At 38.7% G+C, this 25,187-nt stretch overlaps 1 protein-coding gene across 7 annotated transcripts in view; it reads left to right on the forward strand.

Moving 5' to 3' along the window:
• Positions 1-25,187, forward strand: part of LOC107090889 (pleckstrin homology domain-containing family A member 7-like) — a 186,696-nt gene that overhangs the window by 48,805 nt on the left and 112,704 nt on the right. Inside the window, exon 1 of one of the 7 annotated variants that reach the window (XM_015384505.1) lies at positions 2,023-2,833. The exons of the other annotated variants lie outside the window; for them this stretch is intronic. Coding sequence (XP_015239991.1) covers positions 2,763-2,833 — 71 coding nt within the window. The 5' untranslated portion in view covers positions 2,023-2,762. Of the gene's footprint in view, positions 1-2,022; positions 2,834-25,187 lie in introns of those variants that run through there. 7 annotated transcript variants of the gene reach the window in all.

Consider the following 25,187-nt stretch of genomic DNA (forward strand, 5'->3'; position numbering starts at 1 on the left):
GCTCCAGCTGAAGGTGATATTTAGCCGCAAAACATTACTTATTAACCACCAAGACTTCTGAGCAGCATTAAACAAGTCCTCATCATTCACTAGATAATTGAGGGATAAAAAAAATAATTTATGACTTATAAGGCTTCTTCCTGCCTATTAAGGATATATTAAAGATGTCTGGATAGATAAAATTAAAGCTGGTGTGGCTGAAAAAAGGTTCTGCAGAGGTTACTCAGTGAGTGAACAATATAGCTTTCCTGTTGATATGAATAATCCCAGTTTCTAAGAAGAAAGAAGGAAATTTAAATTATCATCATTACTTTAATCTTTCACTTTTGTACTACAAACTGATAATAATTTTCTCAAATGTATTAATATATATGCTGGTACCCCATGGCTGTTCATATGGGCAAGAAAAAGAAAAATCTAAAATCTAACAACAGCGACTCCAAGAAAAAATGCCGCTTAAACCTAAAATACCAATATTGAAGCATTTAGATAAAAAGTTTATTCTATCACAATTTGGCGCAAAGAATTTAAGTCGGATCAAATGAATGAGCTGGATAACTGAATGTGTATGGGATGAATTATGGATGTAACAATACAACTTTATCATTTCCAGTACTATACAGGCATTGCATGAATATTGGCCGATATCTGAAGTTGGTTTGGTATAAACCGTATAACTAATATTGGATTAAATCAGCCTGCCAGCTGGTAGAACAACTTTGCTTCAGTTTAAAGATTATGTAACTGATCAGTCAATGATAAAGGGCTCAGTTGTTCTCATACATTTTCTAATATGCTACACAATAACATAAGTATTAAGATTATTCATTATTCATGTCTTATCGTATTGGGTCAATATCGGTATCAGCAGAATCTGTGCTGCAATAATAGTATCGCTGTATTGGGACGTACAGCTTTTTAATTTCCGATACGATTAGCTGGTTTATATACGAGGTTTTACATGCAGGTGGATGTGGTTTGATATATATATATATATATATATATATATATATATATATATATATATATATATATATATTTTATTTTTTTTTTTGCTGATAATGGACCAATTTGTCTATGCAGACATCGGATCGCAACATCCCTGTCCTTAATCTGACAGAAATCTTTCCATTAAAGGAAACGTCCTATCATTTTTAGAATAACAACTTCTGAAAGTACAAAAGTATGGTATTATTACATACTTTTCAATAAATGATAAGTGTTTTTAGTTAACAGTAATTTCCTCTGAATGTGCTTTAAAGGAGACATCCATGTTTGTCAAAGAACACTACTGCTACCTACCGGTTTGTGACGTCACGGCCGGCTGTTGAGCAAGTCCCAATGCTGTATCTGGTGTATCAAGCTGTAGTACTTCCAGCCGCCCTATTAGACTCCAATATCTTTTTAAACATTGGCACTTGGTAACTTCCTGCATAAGACTATTTTTACTTTTGAGTTGCTAGGAATTTCCTGTGTAAACCCAACCTAAAGTTGCTGATCACCTGCTCCTTCAGTCAGGTTCATGCACACAGCCGTGTCATTTAGAGACGTGGTTCCCTGAACAGCTGAGATATTATGATGATGATATCATATTAGAAGAGCTTGTCAGTAAGTTCTGTTAAACATGTGTAACTTAACCCAAACAAACTTTACTAACCAGTCTGTCATTTACAGAGGGCATTTTCCTCTTACACTGTCCCTCTAGTTTGGGACAGTGTAAAATGTTTTTTTTTTTTTTGTAAAGAGGTCACCATTAGTGATCATTTAAAGGTGGCAACATTTACATAGCAATACGTTCTTCTGTTTTTGGTATAATCTAGCCTTAGTGCACACCCCCCCTCCAGCAGTGTGTATCCTGCTAGATGACTGTTTCGCGGGAAAAGAAAACGCAGCTCCGTTTTGATAACCTCTTCCTCGTTGCTCTCTCTTTCTCTCTCTCTCCTGGTTGATTCTCTCTCCCGCTGCCATATCCTGCCTTTCTCTCCCTCTCCCTTCCTTTCTGTTTCTGCGCTCAGTTGATCAGCTCTGTTCACTGCCGCTGCCGACGGGAGATCCTGTAATCTGGAGAATAAACGCTTGTGACGGCGGCAGCTGTCTCAGAGGAAAGGTGGATGCAGTAGAGGAACCCTGTGGATTTTACATACTGCTATCATTGAGAGACGGGCTGTGTCACCTGGGAAGTTTAGAGAAAGAAGACTTGTTGAGAAGATGGTATAAACTGCTCGTAATTGATGTCAGAGACTATTAAAAAAAGCTCTGGTTTATCTTGAAGTCTGTCGGATGGGAATCTACGCCTGTTAGCTGAAAACTCTGGTTTGTTTTGAATGACTTCAGGTGATGACACATGCTTCATCACATGGTCTCGGAGGCATCCAGTATCCTGACTGCACCTGGAAGGTAAGGGGAAATGACTGGCTGCTTGCAGGACGAAGGCAGTAACCTATGATTTCACACCTCTCCTGAGGCGGTCTTCCCAGACTCTGCTGAGCAAGACGAGTCGTTTCCAGGTGTCCAGACCTGACTCACCGGCATCATCTCATCCCTGGCTGGATTCAGCACCGCGGCTCACGCTCTCACCTCGTCGCGTCTGCCTTCAAACCCGTCGACACCTCTAGCTCTCTTCTCATGGAGCCGATCGAAATTCAAAACAAGTGGCGCTGATTAACGTGCCTCCAGGCAGCCGGAGTCTCATTCCACAGCACTAGAAATAGAGGAAACATCCTGAGCACTTGTGAACTATCGTTACTTGGAACAGGAGCATCATGTGGAATCAGTCGAGCTACTGCAACCACATACCTCACCCTGGATATCCTTTTTACCATGGTCCATGCAGGTACAGTGCCACTATTTCATTTAGTCTCATTTTCACAGCTTTGGACTTTAAATAAGCTAAAAAAGTGTCTGAATTTGCTTTTCTGTAAATACAGAAAATAAATATTTCTTGCTGAATTTGGATTTCTCTTTGGATACTTCTCACTGCCATTAAATCAGCTTGTTGCTCCACTGAGTTAAATAGTTCAGTGCATTCTTCGTCTTTCCCAATACGGCGTAGGTGAAAAGGATTTCAGTATTTCCCAAAGAGGTTTGTGAGAGAACAGGCCTGTCTGGAATGTTATCCTAATCGTAAAACCGGTTTGGCCTGTGCAGGATAATAGGAGTTAATGTGGTTTGTTGGGCTGCAGGAGGTGGTGCAGGTTCACAGGTATGGGTCATTATGTCAGCCTGGATTCCTTCTAAACAGACATTGTTGAGCTTAAAGGCAGTCTATTGAATTATAACCATCTTTATCCCCCAGAGGAAGCCCTTAGGTGAGTGATCTTTTCCTGTTTCCCCCCTCACAGTCACAGCCATCTGAATAACATTAATACTACTATCACTTCCTTTTGTAGATATGATGTCAAATCAGCTCCATCAATCCTGATTCTCTGAGGGGAGATCGGACCTCTGCCCACTCCCGTGTTTCTGTCGGACACTCTAATAGCCTCTAACCTCTGAAGGCGGCTGCAGCTCAGCCAGCAGAATACTAATTCACCCCTAGTAGTTATTTCTAATGATTCATGGGTCTTGGATCATAATGAGGTCTTTAAAACGAACGGAGGAAAAATATGACAGTCTGAAGCATAGACTTTGTATATTGTATGTCTGTGGGTGTTCACAAGCTGTGGAAGTGGAAGGAGTGGTCTGCATGGGAGGGAGGCCGATAAGTGAGTCATACTTTAGACCAGTGGGCAGGTCATTGACCTGTTAGCTCGTCCAGAGAGAGAGAGAACCCAGGAATCCAGGAAACTGCCCCAAGCTTCAAATCAAACTAACCGCTGCTATTCACTCCCCCTGTGCTCCCTGTACTCTGACTCACTCCCAATGTTCCACTTGTAGCCTGATCACATTTAGCCGAGTAAAGCCGCGTCCAGCGTGCCTCAGATACAAGGCAACAAACTGAATACCTGTAGGGGACGGCCAAAAACCTTTTTTCTTAAAGGAATTCTTCCGAATTTCTGTTTTTAGCAATAGAAGAAAACAATTATGGGTGAGCTAAGATATCTGGTAATAAGACAGCTTGTCTCAGAGAACTAAAATATGATAATAGAAAATAAAAAAAGTGGCCTTAAAACAAACTCTCCTAAAAGAATGTCTTTTTTTCACAGGGGCACAGAACAGAATAATAAAACAATAATAAGGGCAATAATTCAATGTTTTATATATCAAGTACTTTTGTCTCTGGAGCTACAGGTTCTACCCTACCAGATGAAAACAGTGATCTTATCACAATACCGGTGAAGTTGAAAGGAAGCAGTTTATTAAGCCATCTTTAAATTAAAATTGTAATGATAAAAAAGAAAATTAATCTAGGGGATGAAGTAGTTACTGTTTCTCTACCAATCCATGGCCATAGAAGGGATCAGGACTGGCTCTACAGAGGCCCTGGCCCCTGTTGGCCCCTATCTAGGACCGCCCATGGACATATTCCAAAGTAATAATGAAATACAACAGAATTACAGTTTTGGGTGTAAATAAAAAAAGGAGCATTTCTGAACAACTTGCTGTTTATAGGCCTCAGAGTCTCTAATGACATTAGCAGTAAAAGAAAAAGGTTTTGTTGCTCCCATCTCTCTGGACCAGGGGAAATCTGGACCACATGATCCTCCATTGCTCCAAATTCCAATCTTTATCTTCCTTAACAAATCATAGCCTTACTTCCCCAGTTAGCTTAACTGAGTAGGAGTCTTCAGTCCCAATCCCTTTAGTTTGTTTCCCATTCTGTGTCCTTTCACCATTAAACAGAGCCTTGAGTTCTGCTTTTGTTTTTTTTGACTGGATTTGGCCAATCATGATCATTTCAAGACTTTTTCTGAACACATTTCTCCTCATAGATCCCCACAATGTGCCTGGTTTTAAATGCTTTTACAATTCCTAATCCAGTTTTAGCCGTTTCTGACAAAAAAATTACCAATTATTTATTTTTTTATTCTAGGCCAATGCAAATTCTAATTATTATGACAACAGTTTAACCAATCCCAGATTTACGCTGTCAATCTTTTCTAGGCTGGTTGTGTTTTACACCAGTATTAACCTCTTTTCCTCCATTTACACATTTCAAACTAACATTTCAATAAACGTTACCAACACCTCAATTTAAACAAAAGAAGAATAATTATTTTACAAACCAAAGAAACATTAACAATGGATGGTAAATGGAGGGAATGGCAATTAATGCACTTTACATGATTTTCTGGCATGGCTGCTGAATGCGCTAATGAATCTGAAAAGGTGCATGTATACAGCGAAATAAGAAAAAATATCAGCCAAAAACATCATCAGGGCAAAGTATCGCTCTGTCTCTAGTTTCTGCTGTCTCTCTTCTTGATGTAGGCCAGTGGTTTGACTCTTTTTGAACATTTTCCATTTCTTAACACAGGGTTAAATTGCTGAAAGATGATTGCCTTTTCTTTGATTATCCAATTGGAGGCTGGCATCCCTTAACTTAGTTAAGACTTTTTTCTCAGTCAGGCAGTTTATATATATTTAGATTGGGGGAAGCGATGGCCTTGTGGTCAGAGAGGGAGGTGTTTTGTCATGGAGAGGCAAACATGTTGTCGCTTTGGGTCTCTTAGTGAAACCCTTCCCAAAATGTCGAAGGTTAATCATTTACACTGAATATTTTATTAACTGCGGTTTAACACATGAAGTCTCTCTTCTGCAGATCCCTGACAAGAGCCTCACTTCAAAAAGTAGGATTTTTCCCTTGAAGGTGGCTTACAATGAAGTAATTTGTGTTTTAGGCCATATTTTAAATTTGTAATTACATTATCTTCCTGTGCTCCAAAGGATTCTCATCATCTTTAAATCCCTTTAAACCAGAAAACAAACCTCTGAGTAAAGTATTAACTACCTCTCCCACACTTCACAAAGAAAACCTTATTTTTGTTTCCAGTTAATGTTTAAGTGGACATTTTGTGGACTATGAGCAGATAAGGTTTTCTTTCCTTTTTTTACCCAGTGAAATAGAGTACTCCCTAAATATGGATCCTCTCTCATCTGTTATAATTCATAAACATGAGTCAGTAGTTGAATCAAATAAAAACAGTTGATCGTCTGACGTCTAATCTCAGTAAAATTAACTGATCCTTTGCAGAGAATGCTTTAGTTAATGATTGGCTCACCTGTCAACCAGCTCACTGCTGAATCCGCCGAGCTCCGCCCCCTCTCTGCCACCTAATCCGACGTGTTTGAATCCAAACAACAAGGTGCTCATTCGCCGTTTGAGAAAGTCATCAGCCAGATTTTGTTGTTTGGTCTGCTAATCCATCATAAGCCAGCCACATCAGTCAACCATGGAGGCTTGAGGTGAGCTTGAAAGCTTAATGGGGGCTGACATGTTTGCGTAGCTGTCTTGATTGCATTTTTGGTGTTGATTTATGCTTCTTTAGTTGGCATACCTGTCACCTTTTGAATGCTGAGCAAAGCAGTCAATGAGCTGCAGATTTCGAAATGTTGAAGAAATGACGATTTATGTCCATGCAAATAATGGGAACGAAAGTGGCGTTTACACACTTCATTAAGTAGAAAACAACTGCAAACAAATCTGCCTCTTAAACTTTACTCTGCTGTGTTTATATGTAGGGGTGTGTATGTGTGTGTGTGTGTGTGTGTGTGTGGGGGGGGGGGGGGGGGATGTATTTAGCAGCCTAATGGAAGCTAAGAGATACAAATGGGTTTAGCCTCAGCAGGAGGTAATTGAAGCAGCTTGTTGGAATGTCTTTACCATAGTCCAACGTTTAAAAGTGTGCAGGGCACTGATATATTCACAACCTTCTCACTTTACAGGGCTTCACATTTTAAGACTGTTTTATCAGGATTTTATGTAACAAAGCAACTAGTATCTAAAGTGTATTTAAGATGAAGAAAGTTTGTTTTTTGTTTATTATTTGCAAGAAGAATATGATGAATGTTTGTATTTGCATTCAGCCCTCCTCAGTCGGAAATGCTGAGATAAACACCTGTTTAGAGAACGGTTTACACACAGGTGAGCTCTGATCTCAGTATAGATCCAGATATTCTATTAAGGCACCTGTATGGAGTTAATTTGCTTCCATTATTGTTGCAAACGAAGAAATTTCACTTTTCTATTTTTTTTGTTAGATCTTTTCACTTTTTTTTCGTTTTTCGAGATTTTTTATTTCTTAAATTATTAGTATATTAGTATTTTTTCAAATTTCAGATTCTCAGATTGAGACCCTAAATATACAGCAAGAATTCCAGCAATGCAATACGAATTGAACTTTTCTTTTCACATTGCTTTTAGCAGATCATTTTCGAAAGCCTAATACAAATGCTCACTCTTAATTTGCACATTAACTAATGAAAATATTTTCGCTAACATCCAGCAGAACAATAGAAATGAGATTTTGCCCCTTACAGTAAACGGGAGGAAAGACCACTGCTAAAGTCAGGATAATGTGATCTGTAAAACGTTTTTGAAAATAAAAGCATTTGTAAAAGTCGATCTGAAACAGAGAAATTTGAAAAACAAAATGTAACGATATATAAAACCTATAAAAAGCTGTGAAACAAAATTTAATTTGGGAAAAAAAATAGAATATGAAATAATGAACATTTAAAAAAATATGACAAAGAAAATTGAACGTTAAAATGTTAGAAAACAGCACAGTTACTATCAGAACCGTTTTTTGATTAAGAAGTTCTTCAAAGTTCATTTCTAGGTTGCTTTTATTTCAAATTTCTATTTACAAAACAAAATTAACTCCATACAATAGAGGTTTGTGAAAGAACATTAGTAAAAAACATCCTGAAGATGAAGGAGCAAAGCAGATGGTCTGGGAGAAAGAAAAGTTTAGGGCAGGATTATGTTATGAAGCAGTTTTCCAATATTTTGGTATTTTAACAAAGCGTGGTTAAATCATTTGAAAAGAAGAATAGAATGAAAATAGATCATGTCACAGATCCCAGACTACTGCACTTAGGTATGGCCATACAACTAAATTTAAAGTTTGGCAAACAAATAATCAATTGGTGAAGCAGCCTAAGGGCCTGTGGTAACACTGGAGGAGCTGCAGTGATGGAGCTCATTTGCGCAGATGCTATTCAACAATAACTGGAGTGACAAGAAGAAAACACCTGCATTTTTCTGCATCCTATGAGCTATTTAATAGTCAATACGAAAATGTGGAAGTTAAATCTATGTGCAATGGAAAATTTAAAAATCTTTCTGAACACTTCATCCCCACAGTCAGACATGGTGGGGGTGGCATCATGCTATGGGGATGCTGTTCTTTAACAGTAAAATGGGAAATGGTCTTATAATGAAAACCTGTTAGAGATGGCAAAATAATCCAGTGTGCAGAGGTTTTCCCTAAATATACAGCAAGAGCTGCAGCAATACAATACAGACGAATATCATTAGAGAAAGAAGCAAGGCTAGCTTTCCTTAAAATTCATTAAGATGCTGCAAGAGGTCAAGAAATGTTAAAGGCAGTATTTAACAGAATTAAAATTTAAAAATGCAAACTGGTGCATGAAGGAACAGCTTAAATGAGGGTGTGAATATAAAGAAAGGTTACATATACTCAGTGACAAGAGGAAAACTGCCATTTTTCAGTGTTTTCTTTCCTAAAATACAGTTTGTCACAAAAAAGGTGTAGCACATAGAGATAAACTGAATGTGTTGCCGTAGGTAGTTAAAACAAACTGAATAGAAGAGAGTTTAGTTGAAAAAAGATTTTACAGCCTTTCTTCTGTTGTTAATGTCCAATAATAGCATGTCAGTTTCTGAGACATCCACAACACTTTTGAGTGTTGACATGCAGCTCCGCCTGTGTTGCTGAGAGGCTTTGACAGAGCCAGTTCCCCTCGCCTGAGGATCTCTGCAAGGGCAGTCTCACACCACAAAGACTTAGGCTTTCACAGCAGCAGTCATTTATGGGACCGCACCACAGAGAGAGCTGCCATAGCTGCAGTTGTCTCTGGAGTTGGGGTTCTATCTGTGGTTAGAGTGGTGTGGTAAAATAAGGGTCGATGCCAACTGCATGTCACAACACAGGCAGAAACCACAATCAAGGCAGGTGGATCATTTTCTCTGAGAGGAGCAAACAAAACGTAAAGATAATAGAAGAGAACTGGTGAAATGATCAAATTGCTTTTTTTTCATCTTTAATTTCTGATTTATTTTTTAATGGATTTTAACACCAGCAAACTTTGACGTGTAAACAGGATTTCAAATTAGCTAATTAATCTAACAAACATTTACTGCAGAGAGAACAAAATATATGTTACAGGTTTGTTTTACCTATTAAACATGGATTTAGCATCAGGTCAGAGTGATTATTCTCTCTTCAGCCCAAAATGTATCCCGAATTTGGTAACAAAAAGAGTAAAATCTTTTACTTGCTAACATATTTTTAGTTAAAAAAATTTCAGTTTAAACAAAAATTTAAGTTTGAAAAAAAATTGTGAAAAAGGACAATTAAAAGATACACTGCGTAACTTTTAACCCAAGTATTACATAAAATTGAAATCCATTAGATCATATTTTAGGGTAATATCGTGTCAGTCTGAAAAGGAGCTGATTTCAAAGACAGGACCAGGGTTGGACCCAATCAGGTAACTACGGATGTGGAAAAGCTCTTACAGCTTCTAGTTGTTGAAATTTTAACGATGTATTCGGCGTTTTAGGGACATATTATTAAAGGGCATCTTTAAAACATTGCTTCGTTGAGGCAGCAGTCTTTACTGATATTGTTGCAGAAAAGCGCTGTGTTTAAATGTAATTTTTGTGCAAGTGTAAAGTCCCACCTACTGCTCTGTGATTAGTTTGCTGCAGAGTCTGAGCATTGCCAGACTGACCGGGTACTGATGCTGCTTTCAGCCTGCCCTTCTCACAAACTTTCCTTGTCAGTTGAAAGTGTCTGATCTTTCTCTGAGTGAGTCCTGAGATCCTGCAATACAAGAGCCAACTAACACTGTTGTTAGCCAACAAACAAATCTGACCCTTACCCGATCAGACAGATTTTTGGTTCTCGGTTGTAGCATTTAACCTAGAATGGTGAACGTGGCCTTATCTGTACACAAGGAACTCCACGTCTTTTCATTCAGATCGTCCAAAGCGTCCGTGTCCCTCGTGGTGCCCTCTGGGGTCCTACGGGAGACTGGGGTCCAGGGCCCTTTGTTAAGGGCTGCCTGTTCTCTGTATGACCAAAGCAGGAGCTTGGTTTGCATTGCCGGCAGTAAGTCAGACCTGTTCCCGGTGCATGTTGGTCTCCGCCAGGGCCGCCCTTTGTCATCGGTTCTTTTCATTACAATTATGTACAGAATTTCTAGGGACCGGAGGGTGTCCGGTTTGGGAACCTCAGGATATCATCTCTGCTGTGTGCAGATGATGTTGTCCTGTTGGCCTCATCAAATCAGGACCTTCAGGATGCACTGGAGCGGTTTGCAGCAGAGCATGAACAGGCCGGAATGAGGATCAGCACCTCTATATCCAAGGCCATGGTTCTCCACCGGAGAAAGGTGGACTTCCCTCTTCAGGTCGGTGGAGAGTCCTTGTCTCAAGTGGAGGAGTTCAAGTATCTCAGGATCTTGTTCACGAGTGAAGGATGGATGGAACGTGCGGCTGCTGTATCGGACTGTCATGAAAAAGAGGGAGCTGAGTCTGGGGGCAAAGCTCTCGATTTACTGATGAATCTACATTCCTATCCTCACCTATGGTCATGAGATTTGGGTAATAACCGAAAGGACAAGATCGTGAATACAAGTGGCCAGAATTAGCGTCCTTTCCTTTCCTTTCTGAGATGGGGTGAGGAGCTCAGTTACCAGGGAGGAGCTAAGAGTAGAACCATTGGTCCTTCACGTTGAAAGGAGCCAGTTGAGGTGACTCGGGCATCTGTTCCGGATGCCTCCTGGTCGCCTCTCTCAGGAGGTGTTCCATGCATGTCCCATTTGGAGGAAGCCCTGTGGAAGGCCCAGGACACGCTGGAGAGACTATGTCTCTGAGTTGGCCTGGTGTTGCCTTGGGGTCCCTCCAGAGCAGCTGGAGGAGCATCTCTGTTTAGACTGCTGCATCCGCGACCTAGCCCCTTTATAAAGTGGAAGAAATGGATGGACTTGTACTCAATAAATATTTGCTAACTTGATACTGATGTCTACTAAATTTAAATAAAAGATTTCTTTGCCACTTTGTTTAGCCATAGAGATAATTAATCAAGTATTTTTCATGCCACATCTATTTAATTAGCATATTGCCTATTTTTCTTAGCATTCTTCTGTGTGATATTACGTATCATCTATTGAAGAAAGATTAAAGTCTTTTTTTCCCCCCTCATGGTTAAATAAATACAAGCTTTTCTTGCACCTATCCCTTCTCTGAGAATTTTCACTGGCACAGACTGAGCAACTGCACAGTGGAGATGATGGAAAAATTGTACATCTATTACATTTCTAAAGTGCAAAGCAGATACACAACAGTCTTGGCAATATACTGTAAGCCTCACATATTTATAGATCACAAAAAAGTTTTTTGTTTTGCAGTTCCTGTACGAATAAAATGGGTTCCTTTACATCTTTATTTCCATCACTTATCAGCTAAAGATTAACTCAAAAAAAGTAATGGAAATGTTTTTAACTGGAGTATATACTGTTGTGTTTAAGATAAAACAGCAAAAAAAAAAAAAAAAAAAAAAACACATGCTCGTTAGGCAACAAATACTAATCCTCGCAAGCCTAAATGTACAAGATTCCTTTCATCATCTCATTTCCCTGCATTGATTTTTCTACTTATGTGTGTAAATTTGTTGTGTTTTTCTGCCTCCTCATGTACGTACAGCGCATTCATTGATTGGACGCAAAGCTTTCTCAGATTAGGCAGGGATTACAGCTCTGCCGGGCTGAGCCAGCTGGGTCGTAATGTGACACTTGGTAGTCTGGCGAGCTCAAAAGGTTTCAACAGATGGTGAACGGAGCGAGCAAGGTATCACAATCCTACAATTTGGTTCGAGGAATAAAAGTATGGGGTTCTGCCTTCCCCTCGTCACAGCTAAAAAAAAAAATACTTAGCAACTATATATAAAGGGAACTATTCAATTCAGTTCAGGTTATATAGTGCAAATTCACAACTCATGTCACCTCAAGGCACTTTACAGAGACAATCCAACCAGATCATGCAATCAGACAGGCTCAAGGTTTTCTATCTAAGGAAAACCAGCTGATTGCATCGACTTTTCACGACAATAAAACCACAACTTCTATTTAACAAATAAGTCAATATTTTACATTTAGGGAAATCCTCGCCTATTTTGCATGCCCAAATGGAAAAGCAAATAACTTAGGAACTGTAAGCCCAAATTACATATGCAATACATTATTTGAAAGCTAACACTCTCTAGTTTCTGATATATAATAGTAGAGTAATGAACACAGACCAAGCTGCATCAGTTCAAACATGACAAATGCTTTTACTATGCTTTGCTGTACTATTTGACCCATAGAATAACAGCATTTTGATGACCACAAAACCTTTATGAAGCAAGTATTTTTAACTTTTTTTTTTAGAATCAGTGTATATGACAAAATGTAGAAATTACACCTAAATAAAAATCTATAAAAGTTAGTGAAACTGCTCCTTTACAAGCTAAAATAAGCCCTAGTGCCTTTTCTGAGCTGTATTTTATTTTATTTTTTTCAGCCTTAGGCATTGTAATAAAACAAATTCAGCGTCCAAACTTAAAAAAAAAAATAGGGCCACTGTTAACACTCAGCTTGGAGTTGTCTTAACCAATAACAGCAGGACTCTATGAGGAGTAGTATCATGCTACTCGGTGCGTCACTGGCTGACAGGAAGTGACAAGAAGTGAGATTTCAGCAACTGTATCTGGCTCAAATCGTGTCATAAAAAGATGTGGACACTTTTGTCTTGTAGGTAAGAGAACCATACCAAAAATCGAGGGCCAACAACTGAGGAAATAAGTATTACTAAATTTTAGTAGTAGTAAATAGATACTGAGAATTAGCTAAGACCAGCCAACTTTTCTGTTGTCAACAACCGGACGTTATGGGGTGATTTTCTAATCAACTAATATTTTTATTATGAATATGCTGGATTACTTTTAATCTGTGGACACTTATGGAAGAATGGAAGCCTAGAAAACTAGCCCCACCCGCCAGAAGCCAAAATAATTTTTGCCTGCGAGTGGTCTAGCCTCGATCAATGTCCCAGGCCCTAGAACTGGTGGGCCAATCACAATGCAGAGATGCCGTTTGAATTTCTGGAGGCAAAGCGGGCGGGGTTTTGAGGACGTGACGACAAAGCTGTGCGACACTGTAGAAAGCACAACAAGGAAGATGGCAACAACTATTGAACAGTTCTCGTTTGACTCAGCTTTGGAATCAGTTTAGAAGGATTAGACTTGGGGTTTTCATTGAAACGTGAGCAGGAAGAGGCTCTACTTTCACTCATTTTTAAGAAAGAAGTATTTGCTGTTTTACTTTTATTTTCCAGGTTGCTATTGTAGAAAAAAATATATATTAGTAGAGGAGTGCTTAATGGATTTCAAGAGGATATTTTATAAGCTGTATAGGGATTCTTGCATTAATGAAAAAGACATCAGCTTACTCTACTACATCCCATAATGCAATGCCTGGGAGGGTGTCTGGCTCAGCCTTGCAGGATACACCTGGTAGCTGTGTCAGATTGAGGTGGGATCACATTCTTAATGAAGAGTTCAGATGGCAGAAGTACGCAACTCAGACTAAACAACAGGAGAAAAACCCTCTCTGGGTGAGTCATTTATTTTCATCCAAGTTTGAATGGCAAACCAGGAATCTCATCATACAGAACCATAAAGAGACCATCAGAAGAAGGTGGTCTCAGGAAAGCCCCAACGTGGAGATATAGGAAGTTTTTTAAAGCACCGTACATTTCAAAGTAACAGCATTGTCCCTCCATCGTCCAGCTTGGCCAAATTCAGAGTGAAGGTCTTTGTTTTTGGCTTTTAATAGAATACACCTTTTGTTTGTCCAACTTTAAAGTAGCTTATGCTTAAGGTTCATTTTTTACTTTCAAGAAACACGTTTTATGACAGTTGATCATTGATCATACCACTCATTCCAAAGCATGGACCTATGTCCAACAAATAAAAAGAGCTTTTCCGCTCAACTCCAGTTGTTTTGTGTGATAGATTTTACCTTTAAGGAGTGAAATCTTAAAACTTCTACTATGTAAAGCAAAATGATTAGTGTACTGACATTGTCTTGTGCATCGGAAAGGATGAAGCATGACAAGAATCACAAGAAGGGCTGACATTTACTCACAATGGTTTATGGCAAGAATGTAAATCTGAGTTTGGGAGTTGAGCAACATGCTAATGCAGCCTTCATGACAAAGCAGAATACAGTGGATGACTGGAGCTAATTAGTTTAAATATGTCTATGCTTAAAACACAAAGGATTACAATTCTGTTACCCCTCATGCTAAGACTGTTCCATTTTTTAGATTAGTTGCTTCTATGCGTCACAATGAGAAAAATATTTACTAGATATCATTGCTGGGTAATACTGTAATGATGAAACTCTTCAGTTTCTCTTTGAAATGACTGGCATCCCAAACATTCACTAAGCATTGCCCGGTTCAGAATAAATGAAACCTAATCTCTTTTCAGATACTAAAACAAAAAATATCTAATATTTTGATTTCATTTAAGTTTTTTTTTTTTTTTTTTTTTTTTTTATGCAGCTGAAGGATGTACAGAAGCATATGTGTTGTGAAATATATAGTTACATTAGCAGTTATGTATGTGTGACTTTGTGAAGACGAGCATTAGTATGTTTGGCATGCCAGCAAGGAATAAATGTGCAGTCTGTTGCGGGGGTAAAACAGTAAAGTAGGACAAATGGGGAAGCCCCAACAGATTTCAATCACATTTATTTCACTTCCCACATTGGCAACACCAGACAAGAAGAAAGTCTGTCTCACTATAGCCTCGCTGGACTCAGTGAGGGAAGCGTGGGCTGCTTTAAAACTAGAGTGATTTTCCTTAGTGTCATTGGCTACACTATCTCTCTGTTCCAACTATTGACAGCTATATTGCCTTTTTTTGCACCAGTGTTTTGTTGGTTTTAATATTTTATCAGCAGTCACTTCTAAAATAGATTCTGGCTATTGTGAGAAGCAAAGTAGAAAAGACTATGTGCGATGTGAGATATATGTAGTGCCTGATTTTCTCGGCTTGGAAACTTTTCTTCAGTTTGTGGGCAGATTGGCTGTATGGGTAAAAACAAAAAAAGTTTGCATTCCAGTTTATTCCTTCTACAACCAAGATTGTCAACATCTATAAGGCCAAATATCAAAACAACAGCTATTGGTTCTAGTTAAAAAAGTTAAAAAACAAGTAAAAAATCAGATTTCCACTGGACTTTGTTTTCCAAATTGAAGACGTTTCGCTTTCCACCCAGGAAGCGAAACGTCTTCAACTTGGAAAACAAAATCAAGTGGTTTGTTTGTTAACTTTTTTAACGTTTTTTGGAATAACAATGACCTGGATAACTGAGAATCTCCACCAGCATGTTGCTTTTAGGGATGTCCCGATGCAACTTTTTAATTTCTGATACAATATCAATATTTCAGCTTTGAGAATCGGCCGATTCAGATGTTGCATGAATCATACCAGCTTCTATTACTCATTTTATACTGTAGCATGTTTGAAAAGAAGTGGATTTGGTAAATTTTTAAAACTTGGTTTTCAGTGTGAGTAGCCATCTTTCATGACCGACGGGGGTTCTGGGAAAGAAACACAGCTATCTGTGTCTCAGCTGTCTCTAGGAGAGAAACAGGGCTAAACACTAAAAACATGGCCAACCGTATCACCAACAATTTTTGTTAAAAATAGTAGCCCAGCTGATATCTCCCTTTGGGATGGTGTCACAGCTAAAGAGAGCACCAGACCAAATATGGCTACTATGAGGAGAAACAATAGAGAGAACATGAAATTAAAAGTTCAAATAGCAGGTAATGCAAAATAGGAGAGTTAAGTAGAATGTAGAAGAGAGGGGGACATTTTTAATGTCCTCCATCGGCCTAAGTCTATAGCAGCATAGACTTAGGCAACCTTTTTAAGGTTTTTATTTCTCAGAAAAACCAGCTAATTGCAGGTCTCTATTTCACATAAGTGATGGTTGTTTTGGGGACTTATGATTCAGTTTGTTTAAGTACCATAAATAAGCAATGGACACATTTAAAAAAATAATTGGTATCTTTTGATACTTATTATGACTCTAATTACCGTTCACTATTTAACTTGTTGCTGCTGAGAATAATGAGCTCAGCACTGAGATGACCTACCACACGTTAACGCTGTCAGTTAAATGCATCCAACAGTGATGGGATGTCTAATGGGCTAACACTAACAGAATGGCTTACAGTGTGCTAGTTTACTTTGTTTAATTCGATTTCACTCACTGATGTTTTAATCAAAGCAATGAGCATGCCTCATTATCTAAATTAAACAAGGGAGCAGGGGGTTTGACTTGGTCACAGATTGAATCATATGAACCTGGAATGCATGATCATTAAGCGATTAGGTTTAGCTGCACATCAATTAGAGGCCTGTTCATCTACAGGTTTCAGTAAGTGCTTATAAGAAAAATAAATGTTTAGGTTTGTATATACAATTTTTTACAGACTGGAAAAAAAAAAAGTCATTCGTAACATTGGTATAAATTAAAATGTTATTTGAAAACATCAGGCTCAGGTCAAGCCTCCATTTATTATTATATTTAGAAATCTTTGAAAAACTTGAGCAGCTTTGTGATTCAGCTTTTTTAAAAGTAGGCTTTGGTTTGTAACCGAGCCTCTGCTCCTCCACACTGAAAGGAGTATATTGTTTGGGGTTTTAGTAGGACACCCACAGGGTGCTTTTTCTAAAAATGCCCCCCTTAGGTAACCCAGGTCCATCCAGGCTGTAGCTAATTGGTTAATATGGGAATATTAAACAATGCCTAATAGGAGACTTTTTCAAAGTTTGAACAAAGTGAAGCTGAAACGAAGCCACTTAAGACGTTCTGGATACAACACATTTACTGACAAAGAAAGTTTTTCATCTTAAATGCCAAATGAAAACACATATTACATAAAGTTTCAATTTATTGCTGCTCTAAATGGGTTGTTCTTTTGGCAAACAGCATGTTTTAAAGTCTCTATGCTCCAGTTAACAGCTATTAAAATACTAAACTTTATGATTAATTGTTTAAACTTGAATCCCAACTCAGAACCTCCTAGAGGGATTATATCTGCCTCTCCAGCCTGGAAACCTTTTCAGACCTTTAAATACAAGCTGGAGATGAGGGCACCCTTCTGCGGCCAAGTGCCTCAGTGACCTTGGATAGGCATAAACAATTGATCTTTAGCATTGTGATATAAAAAAACAAAACACTGGATTATTATTTTTTAAGTTTATGAAGCCCTGTGCAGATTAAGTTGATCATAGCTTCATAATTTCTACGCCCTAGATCAATTAACTTTTATCTTATTCTTTGGGATTCCTGCATCTCCAGTGTTTTTTCTTCATTAAGTTCTCTGCGTGTTCAGATATTTAAAACTTAATTTACTTTTTCAATACTCCCTCATCAGCAGACTTAATTGCCCACCAAAATATTTAGTCAATCCTAATTTTTTCTTCTTTTTGTAGACTCTCTGTAGCTGCAGCTAAGATTGGACTTTTCTGTCATGCATACATACAATGACACAAGTATATCAAAACCTCTCCTCTCCGGTCAGGATACTGTGAAGTGCTCTGAATGTGAATTCAGTGCTGACTTTTCCATCCATTAGCATGCCAGGCTGTCCGTCTCCATGCTGACACCGTCTTTCTGCCTGAAAACTTCTCTCCTGACATGAACATTCCCTTTTCCTCTAAATGTTTGAATCTTTTTCCTCTGCAGATTGCCTCTGATGTTTGGCAATATTATTGCACTGGACAAAAGTGGAGACTTATCTGAAGCCAAAGATGGTCTCATCTTGACATTACCATAGCAACAAAATGTCCCAAGTATTCTCTTAAGAGCTTGGAGGGTTTGTTTCTGCCTTGTGGCATCACCATTAGCAACAGAGGTGGACGCCACTCTGTCTGCTGTCCCTGATTGGTTCTGATGGACTGGCCTATTAGACCCGCTGCCATTCCTTTACCCCTCTCCAATAAAATAGAACCACAATCAAGACAGTACGGCTCATCAGGGATGAAGAGTCCCAATCCAGCTCCTTGATGAAACTCAAATTAATTGTCAGAGCTGCTTTATAGCCTGTCCATGGTGAGAGGAGCTGCTGCAGTGTCTTTTGTATGAGATGGCTGCAGCAAGCAACAAAAATATCGAAAAAGGTGTCAAATTATACGAATAGCTTCGGTTTGTCAAAATGTATTTTCAGCTTTTTCGATAAATATCATCTGTGACAGCAGGATATACAGAAGATTAAGTGGAAAATCAAGGACATGACAAAAGGGGAGGCATGGCATTTTTTTGTCATATCCAGCCCAGTGGTTGTGTACGTTTGGGGGCGTAAAGGTTGATTATGACAGAATCAATAGAAATAGGATCAGATCAAAGCGAAGGACGTCAACGACGTCTCAGGAGGAACAAAAGATTTAATTTGGGTAGCTTTAGAGGACACTTGGCTATGTTTCGTAGAGAAAAACTTTAAAAGTCTGCAAGGCACACAATAGTAATTTTGTACATCATTTTAGTGGCTGGTTTGAGATGGCGGGAGAAAGGAGAACTTTTGAGAGTGCATGCCACATAATCTTTTAAAAACTTCCTAACATAGATTGGATGTCCTTCATAAGGCTTAGAGAAACATGAGGTTTCACTACAATTTCACCTTTCAGGTTTGACCTTCAACCCTTTTTTATGAGTCACTGCTGAAGATCAGCCTGTACAAAAGATGACCTTCATCCATTAGTTATGCATGACTTTATTAGAAGGAAAATAATAAGACCTAAAAAAAACTTCTCAGCAAATCGCTTCTTTTGAAAACCATAGTTTGCCAAAACCCTTCCCCTCATTTAATTCACTTTCCATTGTGCTAACAATGAGGCTGTTAGGGCACCAAGTGCAGTAAGAGGGCTAATTTTAGTGCAGCCCTTTTATGAAATAAGCTTTAGCATTGTTCTCTCATCTAAACACTCTCCCCAATCACAGGGTTTCATTCTGCTGCAATGTCTGTTTGCACTAATGCAGAATATTTCCATTTTTTCTGCAATAAGACATTTAATATGCACTCAGTCGAGGGAAGAGCAGCTATAATTACAGTCAGCCGGGTGTTGAGGTGGGGAGGAGGGGGCAAATACATCACGGCTATTTTGAATGTGGACAAGTGTCGAACAAGGAGTGATCTGATTTGTGTAGAGCTATCAGGAAATGCTTCTGGAGGAGGTCTGGGTAATTACAAAGGATTTACTCTCAAAGTGTCGAAGACAGACAGCTTAAGTGGTAAAACGGATGCATGCCGTGTTGCTGGAGACGCTTTAAATGTCAGCTGGTGTGTATTTGTCCCGGTTTGACTTTGAAGCAAATTGTTCTGAATGTTTTTAAACTGGAGCTGAACATATTGGGATTATTCCTACAGTTTTCAGAATTAACCACAAAATTATTCGTTTTCTTCTTAGTTGTAAGTCAAGATGTGAGACAAATATTAGTCTGTGAAATTAAAAGATTTTTTGTTATTTATTTATTTTTGATTGGGACTAGGCACATTATCATTATGTCAGCTTAAATATCAATGTAAATATGCCAGATTTTACATCAGCAAAACAGCTGATTTGCATCCGCTGTCCTAAGGCAGGTAAAAACAGTGATCATTAAACAAGACCGAAGAGAAAAGAATGGACACAAACAGATAAGATGCCAATAACATGAAAACAAAATGAAATTAGGTTAACAGGCCCAATAAAACAGATCAATTCACCTGTGAACACATGTCTGGTTAGTTTTCAACCAATGTTTCAAGGAGATTTTTAAACCTATATGGGTTGCACAGCCCCTGACATGAGCTGGCAGTGTGTTCCATGAATGTGCTCCTCTGACGGATGCAACCATTTGGCCATTTTAGTCTGTTCTTATCTAATGGTTGCCCCAAAGTAAAAATGTGGTGCTTGTAACCATAAATGTTTGTATGTAATAACAGGTGCAACACGTTTGGATTTTTTAAGTCTAAAAGTTAAATGGTCAGATGATTGACACCTTTTAGAGCCCGTTCAGTAGCCAGTAGCTCTCTGAAGTGGTGACAGTATTTAGCTGCCTCCTTCCCTTCTCCATCTGCCTCAGCGTTACTGAAAGGCTGGAAGGATTTTTTGCATAGATGATGCTAGTAGCCACATCTGTTCAATGCAACAAGCTGGTAACCTGATCAGGAATGAGCTTCTAGAAGAACAAAGCTCAGTCTCTTAAGTGACGCCAAATTTGGGGTTTGAATGTGAACAGATGTCTTGAACAAGGATCACTCTAAAGCGCTCTAATGAAGAGACAAAATGGCAGACAGGGCCCAGCTGATGCTGATCTAGTAGAGATGCTTTCCTTCACTAACCAACAAATTAGATTTGCTTGTTAACATTTTTTCATGTTGAAAAGGGTTTCTTGTTCATTTCATCAAACGTTGAAACGTTTTGTACAGCATGATTTTGGAGTGCTGCTCTCCTAAAATTTATCAGTAATTGGATTTGTAAATAAAAATGTATTTTTGTGCATTTATTACTTTTTTTTGCACTTGTAAATTCTTAAATATTTTAATATGTTTCTAGTTGCATGTCCTTTTTCTTATCAAACCATCTGGGGAAAACTTTAGATTTAAGAAAGACCATCATTTTTGTTGTTGTTATGCTTGACAATTGATTGTTAAAATAAATATAGACCCTAGCTAAGATATTTCTACTTTTTTTTTTAAGTTTTACACAAAATATCCACTGTAGCTTTGATCCAAATGGACAATAAAAAATTTTTTTAGCCAAAAGAAATAAAAATACATGAAATTAGAAATACTAGTCTTATTACGGTGAAAATATCACTTTCTTGTTCATTCTGTTTTAAAAATGTTCATAATGTTTTTAAGTCTTTTGGTATTTTAAAGAATAAAAAAAACCACAAAAAATAAGTGTATTGACAGTTAATGCATACTATAAGTTATAAATGTTTTTTTATCAAATGTTATTTATTAAAAAACTTTAATTTATCCATTTTATTAATTATTTTATTAAAATCAGTGTGTAACATTTAGATAGTGATTTGAAAATTATTATCTCTTGACTGGTTTTGATAAAACAGCTAAATTTTCTTGACTTGTTAATCAAATGCATTAAAACTGAAATCTTCAGTCGATGATGTTAAATTATTTCCTTCTACGCTGAATCACAGGAAGCATAAGAAATACTGAAATACTTCTACATATTTTCACATGGAGCTTATTTATTCATCCATCTAAAATTTCAATGTAATGCCTCTAAACCCTTAAGGGCCGCTGTCCTGCAGGTTTTAGAGGGATGCCTGCTCTAAATGAAAATATATTGATGTATTTATTGGACTGTAGCAGTTTGAATCCTGCATAACAGGGTTCGTATTCCTGCTGCACAGAGAATGCATGCTTTGGTTGGAGTATTTGAAATTTTTAAATATGAAAAGTCCCTGGCCAGTTTTTGAACAGGGTGATAGTAACTTAGTATTTTGTACTGCATTTATTCATATGATGAGTCCTCTTTTTTCCAGCAGACTTCACATTGCTGCATATTTCATGCAAACATGTCAACTAACAAAAATGTCTACAGGATGTAGTAGAGGAAGCACTGTAGTAGTCATATCCCTGTGTCACCCTGAGCTTTGCCAGAAGGTCTCTCCAGCTAGTAATGTGGGTGATAATTGGTTCTCCTTCTGATATTGCTGGCAGCGTGCTGTTGATAGTCTGCCAGGCCTGCTGAGCAACTGCTCTGGCTCTGTCAGTCCCACCACATCCCCTCCGAGCTGCTGGAGACTCTGTATGTTTTACTGGGTCACACTGAAACCAGAGACGAGGAAACCGCCTGGCAACATAAAAGCACGGTGATCTAATGAGCAAAATTACACTTTGTGCATCAGATGCTGAGCCTCTTATGCCGTGTGTCCCCTTAGTGCAGTTTGTTTATTCTTCCTGCCTGAAGAATAGACAGCGAGCCTTACAGAGAAAGCCTGCTGGGTGGAGATGAAGCACAGGGATGAGCTAAAGGATGGTCGATTATTAAACCTGCAAATGCACCTAAAGGTGTTCTGGTTGCATGTCTATTGTATCAGGAAGAACAAATATAGTTGAAAACTTCTACAATTTTATTTGTAACAAAATATACAGTAGTTGTAATATTTAGCCATTTATAGAGGTAGATTTCCTTTATTCGTATTGACCGATTAAAACATGCATTTGCTGATTCTAGGGGTGTAAATCACATCCATCATGGCGATTCGATTCAGTACCGATTTCCTGACCCAAAGGTTAGATTATTTTCGATACTCAAGAATACACCACGATACGATTCGATTCGATAAATTGGTTCATTTTTTTTTCTTTTTTTACACCTTACGGGCTAGACAATGTTTCAAATTTGAAAAAAATCAATGAAAGCTGTAATATCGTTATGCATTTTTTTTAGAAACAACAGCAAATTAACAGAAGTAGAAAAGTTGCACTCCACCTATTCCTATTAAAACCTCATTCACTGAAAAATAATAATACCCCATGCTTATAGATTCTGAAAGGCCTTGCATCAAAAAATACTGCACAAAATCAGTGCAATGCAATACCTCGGCTCCAGACGTCCCCGCCCCCTACACAGACGCTCCGCTCCCAAATTGTAGCTGACCGCAAACAGTGCCGCAGACAGGAGGCCAGCTTGTTTTGTTTTTATGACCGAAATTGCGGAAAACACCTCGTGAGGTTTGACTTCTTTTTGGCCCTCATGTCCCTCTGTTATCTGACTAAACTCGCCCCCACTGCCTCATCGCATCGCCGTATCTAGACCCACAGCGTATAGCGCTGACCACGCTTCAATATTGAGCATAATATAAAAATGTCTGTGTCGAGCTTAATGCAAAAGACTGCTGTAAGAGTATAACTAGGAAGCGAGGCAGGAGGGCAAAATAGGTTTAGTGCCACCGCAGCAGGGGAGGGAGAATTATGCCCAGGAGCAAATGGATAAAAATAGACCGGAGGAAAAAAAAACATGATCGATACTCTTGCGGACGTATCAATGCATCGAATCGTCGGCTGTTGGATCGATGCATCGATACAAAATGATTATTATTTACACCCCTGGCTGATTCATTAGTGCATCCAGCAGTTATGCTGGGTCTGTGTATATTCAGGCTGGACAGTTTTGAACCAAACACAATTGTAGAGACGGTAAAGAAAAATAGTAAACTCAACTCTGGTCATTCTGTAACACCTGTTTTTACTCACCATTTTCACACCATGAGAACCTAACTTCTGTCAACACATATTGACATCTGTAGGTCCATCATTTGAGGTATGTAGCTGCTCTTGGGCTCAGTAAAGCTGATCATCTTAAACTGAATTCCCCTGCTGTGATTCTTGGCTGTCTTAGAAATGATCTTTCCTTTTGAGGGAGTTGTTAGATAGCTGTGGTCTACGGTTGTTCAGAGCAAGCAGCCATTATGGGTCTACCCCACATATCAGAACAGTTACGCATATTGTTGTTTAGAAATATTGGGGCGATGTCTCAGCAATGGGCTTCATTCATCGCCCGCCCCTCTCCTCCATATAGCTGCGCTAAAGACTTCGGCACCTCGTTAAGATCTGCTGCTGTGTGCGATACAACGCAGGATGGCTTCCAGTGACAAGCTGTATTTGTTGTGATTTTGAAACAAAATATAAACGGTTTGATGTTAACGACACATGGGACTATTTCCAAATGAATGTTGACAGTCTTCAGGCTCCTACTGCTGCTTATAACACAGAGAAAACCTTTTGTAGAATTCGATGCACCTTCATTACATCAGGCCGCTCTGAGTGCTGCTAAGTCTGAGTGGGCGACGGAGATGGAGTGGTGGGGATAACATAAAGGAGAGAAATGAACTACAAGAAAATCAGTGCTTGTGATGCGTGGGTAGTTTGGTGGCGCTGGAGGCCCGCTAAGACCCTCTGAGTCTAAATCTGAGCTCAGCGTGTCACTGCTGCACCTTACACCCAGTAAAGACTGCTGCTGGCAGCGCTGACCTGTGGGGAATTTTAGGGGGTTCATATGATCAGATAGTGTTGCAGCTCTGCGTTCCTTGACCAGTAATGACACCATGAAAGAACGCACCCTTCTCCTGCTTACAGACAGGAAGAGCGTGCAGTACGAGTAACTCTCACATGCGGAGAGCTGCATGGCAGCCATGAAGTCAAAGCTGTAACTTTGGACGCAGGTAAAGGAAAGAAGGGCTTAATATATATGGATTTTTTTGTCTTCTCATATTTCAATGTCTGCAGTTCCAGCAGTAGAGCAAAGTGGAGGTTGGCTTGAACGCTACTGTGGCATGTTGAGTAGTTCTGTTAATCCTAGTTTTGGCTCAGTTGCTGTGGGGTGTTAAGCTGCTAGGCATGGTATCATAGTCTGCTCGGAGGGTTTTTAGCACAGTCTGGTGGTGATGAAGTGAAAAACCATCGCTTTTCACTCATGCCAGTTACTCTGCAGAAAAATATAACCCCCACATGGACATAATGAGGTATAATAGCTAATGGATTATGTTGGTTTTGCATTTAATTTTGCAATTCAACATTCAGTCCCTAAATCAAGCTGGTAGTTAATTATGTGAAAATAAAACAAGACTAACCAATGTCGGATATGGACAGAAAACTGCAGGTTATCAGGTTTAAAATAAACAAAACAAAAACTTTTATCCAATTTTGAATATGCTGTTAAATTACCAGTGTGGAAGAATCAGTGCAAAAAGCATTAGCATCTTTTTTTTCTATTCACTGGTTGCGGAGCAGCATTGCAATCAGCAAAATTAGTAGAAATTATTGTTTTTAAGCTATATTTAATGCATTATGCAGCTGTGGCATTGTTCAGCTCCGTTATGTGATGTTTATTTAAACAGTAGGACATGCACATAATTGCCATGTGGCTCCTAGCAGCTCCTAGCAGTGCAGTCTTATGAATTTCTGTGTTTGTAAG

Source organism: Cyprinodon variegatus, unplaced genomic scaffold (genome assembly GCF_000732505.1).
Source record: "Cyprinodon variegatus isolate N-32 unplaced genomic scaffold, C_variegatus-1.0 Scaffold314, whole genome shotgun sequence".
Lineage (NCBI taxonomy): Eukaryota > Metazoa > Chordata > Actinopteri > Cyprinodontiformes > Cyprinodontidae > Cyprinodon > Cyprinodon variegatus.